General features: G+C 45.5%; 1 protein-coding gene across 1 annotated transcript; it reads left to right on the top strand.

Moving 5' to 3' along the window:
- Window positions 1-635: 635 nt before the first annotated feature.
- LOC137216618 (melanoma antigen preferentially expressed in tumors-like) lies at window positions 636-3,315 on the top strand. The gene is made up of 3 exons (XM_067722699.1): window positions 636-925; window positions 1,641-1,967; window positions 2,802-3,315. The coding sequence occupies exons 1-3, from the start codon at window positions 636-638 to the stop codon at window positions 3,313-3,315; spliced, it is 1,131 nt and encodes a 376-aa protein (XP_067578800.1).
- Window positions 3,316-3,531: the final 216 nt, after the last annotated feature.

The raw sequence follows: 3,531 nt of genomic DNA, 5'->3' as shown, positions 1-3,531 counted from the left end.
CCACAGCTTCCCCCCTCCGCCACCTGCAGTCTCCGCCCACGAAGGGGCTTCCTAGTGTGTGGAAACCTTTCCTTCTTCACAGGTCCCTCCCACTGCTGCAGGTCCCATCCCTATCCTTTTGTCTCTGTTTTTTATTTTTTCTTTTACCCTACCCAGGTCCTTGGGGAATTTCTTGCCTTTTGGGAGGTCTGAGGACTTCTGGCAGCATTCAGTACGTGTTCTGTAGGAGTTGTTCCACATGTAGATGTATTTCTGATGTATTTGTGGGCAGGAAGGTGATCTCCACTTCTTACTCTTCTGCCATCTTGAAGCTCCTCAGGAGGAAATAATTTGAGGAAGGCAGCTAGGTGGTCAGCATTGTCTTCTGCTAACTTACCTCTGATTTCTAAGGGCATTTTATCTCATGGAAGTGTGTGTCTGTGTGTGTGTGTGTGTGTGGGTGTGCATGCGTGCATGCACACAAGTCCATTTTCATTCTATTCCTATAGTAGTGGTCACTTGAGTTGGCCCTATGGTTCACCACATACTTATTCAATAAGTATTTTGTCCACAGCTAACCCTGGAAGCAAACAAGTGACTATAGATACCTTCTCAGGATTTCTAAAAATTCTCCACTCTGAAGCAGGTTTTTGAAGATGGACCAAAAGACCACAGTCACCCTCCTTGAGCTTGCTGCAAAGAGTCTGCTGAATAATGAGCCTGCAACTATCCATGCCCTGAACAAAATCCCAAAAGACCTCTTTGTTCCATTGTTCAACGCTGCCTTCTTGGGTGGGCATAAGAAGATCCTAAAGGCAATGGTGAAGGTTTGGCCTTTTCGCTGTCTCCATATTGGGTCATTGACCACACGGGAATCATACTATGACATCTTGGAAGCCGTGATTGATGGTCTGCAGATCCTCCCTGCCCAGAACTCTTCCTCTTGGTAAGACTATGACCAGTAGAGACACAGGGAGTCAGCAGGAGTGTATGCTGTAGCCTAGGGCAAGGGAATACCTAACGGTCTCCCAACAGTAGCCAGTGGTGAATACTGCAGTCTTTGCAGAGCTGTCGGTCCTTCGGGACTCTATTGCCTTATAGAGTTGATTATAGAGTAGAGGTGTTTGAGGATACTATGAATGGATTTGAGTGCGATTACACAGAAGTGGAGTATGGGCATTGAGACAGGGAAAGACCGGAGGTGAAGGAGGGGGTGGGGAAAGGATGAAAGACGCTGCATTTGTGTGGAAAGAACTTCTTGGTGAATGGCAATGAAGTGAAAACCAGGGTTAAAGTGTTCTGTCCCTGCTTCTCATCATTGATCTTGCTGGGTTATATTAAAATCAGCTGTCTCTCATGTGTTCTGTCTCTTCCTTTCCTTACAGGGGGCCCAAACTGAGGATCCTAGATTTAAGGAGTGATCTGGTCTGTAAGACAATATGCTCTGAGATTGGGACTGCATTCCCTTTCTGTTTTAAGTCATGCATTTACTCTCAGCACTCTATCCTTAAGATAGAAGAAGCTCAGCATAGAGTCAGGTGCCTCGGGATTGGTAATTCTGGGTCTGAGCCTCAGTCAGCTCAGGAACCCATGGAATTACTAGTGGATATTTCCCTCAATTGTACCTTGAGAACAAAGCAATTCCTCTCTTTCATTTGTAGTAAGATTCAGCAGAACGTTGGGTCCTTGCACGTCTGCTGCAGAGATTTGCAAATCGATAGAATGTCTGGGCACAAAAGTATCCTGCAGTTTCTGGATCTGGGGTGCATTGAGAACCTGGAAATGGATCAGGCTAATCTGAGTGAAGTCGTCACCCTTTTGGCTCAGATGATCCACCTGAACAGCCTTACTCTGTGTAACATCCCCTTTAAAACTTATAATAGAAGGAAATTCAGATCTTTTCTCCTCTGCCTTGGGCGGCTGGACCATCTCCAGGAGCTGAGCTTGTCTTTCTTCTGCCTCACAGATCAACTGCACAAACTGCTCAGGTGAGGGGGTGGGGAGGAACCTGGGTTCCCTGATCACCTCATTGTTAACACAGAAGAGACCATGCTTGGATCTTCCTAAGCTCCTTGTAACCCATTTCTCTCTTTGCCTCAGCATAGGCACTGCTGGGAGTTTGAACATAGCTGGGGGAGAGAGGGGTACCTTATGCTGAGCAGTAGATGAGGTTAGAAAAGGAAGCTGTGCTCATTCATTCATTCATTCATTCAGTGACCGTGGGCAGATCCTAAAAGAAGTCTGTAAATATATTGGTGAAAAAGACTCAGTCCTTCTCCTATTGGACTTTACAGCTCTCTAGAGAGGAAGGGGAGGCATTCAGATGGAGAAACATTAAGCTATAGGACTAATGCACATGCCCATGGATGGGCCCCAATAGTTAACACTGCCAGATAATATTGCTCCTGTATTTCCCCCCAGGCTTACACCCTGAATGGAGAGCTTGTCATCTGGGTACTAGTCAAAGGAAACCCTCAGTTGGCTGCTTTCCCAGACCCATCCTCGCCAAATAAGTGAATCAGATCCAACACTGATTATGTCGTATATACTAAGTGCATGCAATTTCTTCACTTAATCTTTCCCGCAGTTCTGTATAATAATTACTGCTGTGCACGTTTTCAAGATTAAAACCCTGTACCTCAGAGTGGTAAAGTAACTTTCTCAGGGTCACAAATCCATAAGGTCTGATCCCAAAGTCCACATTGTTAACCACTTATTGCAAACCATGAACACAGTAGTTTATTCTAGAGCCTTAGGTACCTAAAATTTGGGGCTCATTGCCCTCATTCTTCTGAAATAACCTTACATTTTTCTCTCTGTAGAGTTGTGCCACCTCAGTTGGATTCACTGTATCTACCTCACTGTCAGCTTTCTCACAGAGATGTCACTGTCCTGTCACAGAGCTCTCAGGCCACCCACCTAAGGGTATTGAGTCTCAGTAACAACCACATCTTCTCAGAAGTTTATGAGCCCTTCCAGGCTCTGCTGGAGAAGGTCTCAAGCACCCTGCAACATCTGGTGATAAGCAATTGTATGATAACTGATTCTACTCTCTCTGCCGTCATCCCAGCCCTGAGCCACTGTACTCAGCTCCATGTCCTTAGCTTTGCCTTCAATCCCATTACAATGCCTGTGCTCAAGAGCCTTCTGCAGCACTTGACTTCCTTGATGAAGCTGAAGCATGTGATTTATCCTGTCCCTGTCCATTGCTACGAGGAATGGATTTTTCATGACCGTTTGGACCGACAGAAACTTGCTGAAGTTCAGGCTCAGTTGGAAGCGATGCTGCACGGGGCACAGAGGAACGACATGAAATGGGTCAGTTGTTCAGAGTGATTTCCACAGCACAGGGAGGTGTTTCAACACTGATGTGTGGCCATGAAAGCATTCACTTTTTTTTTTTTTTTTTGCCTGAAGCCCAAGTTTGTAGAGACACATATGTAAAGTTCTACTGTTCTAGGAAACTGGGGTTAGTAACACTGGATATGTAAACTGATCTCTATAAAAGAGGAACTTTAAAACGGAAATAGAGGAATTTGAAATGTCCGCTGG

This window comes from Pseudorca crassidens, chromosome X (genome assembly GCF_039906515.1).
Source record: "Pseudorca crassidens isolate mPseCra1 chromosome X, mPseCra1.hap1, whole genome shotgun sequence".
Classification (NCBI taxonomy): domain Eukaryota; kingdom Metazoa; phylum Chordata; class Mammalia; order Artiodactyla; family Delphinidae; genus Pseudorca; species Pseudorca crassidens.
Note: the sequence above shows the minus strand (reverse complement) of the source record. Positions and strands in the feature narration are given on the sequence as shown.

Bases quoted from the DNA above. Each gene is read 5' to 3' on its own strand.
- LOC137216618 (XM_067722699.1), top strand. From the start codon at position 636: ATGGACCAAAAGACCACAGTCACCCTCCTTGAGCTTGCTGCAAAGAGT. The intron at 926-1,640 runs GTAAGACTATGA...TTTCATTTGTAG, and splicing joins GCCCAGAACTCTTCCTCTTG to TAAGATTCAGCAGAACGTTG. The intron at 1,968-2,801 runs GTGAGGGGGTGG...TTCTCTCTGTAG, and splicing joins CAACTGCACAAACTGCTCAG to AGTTGTGCCACCTCAGTTGG.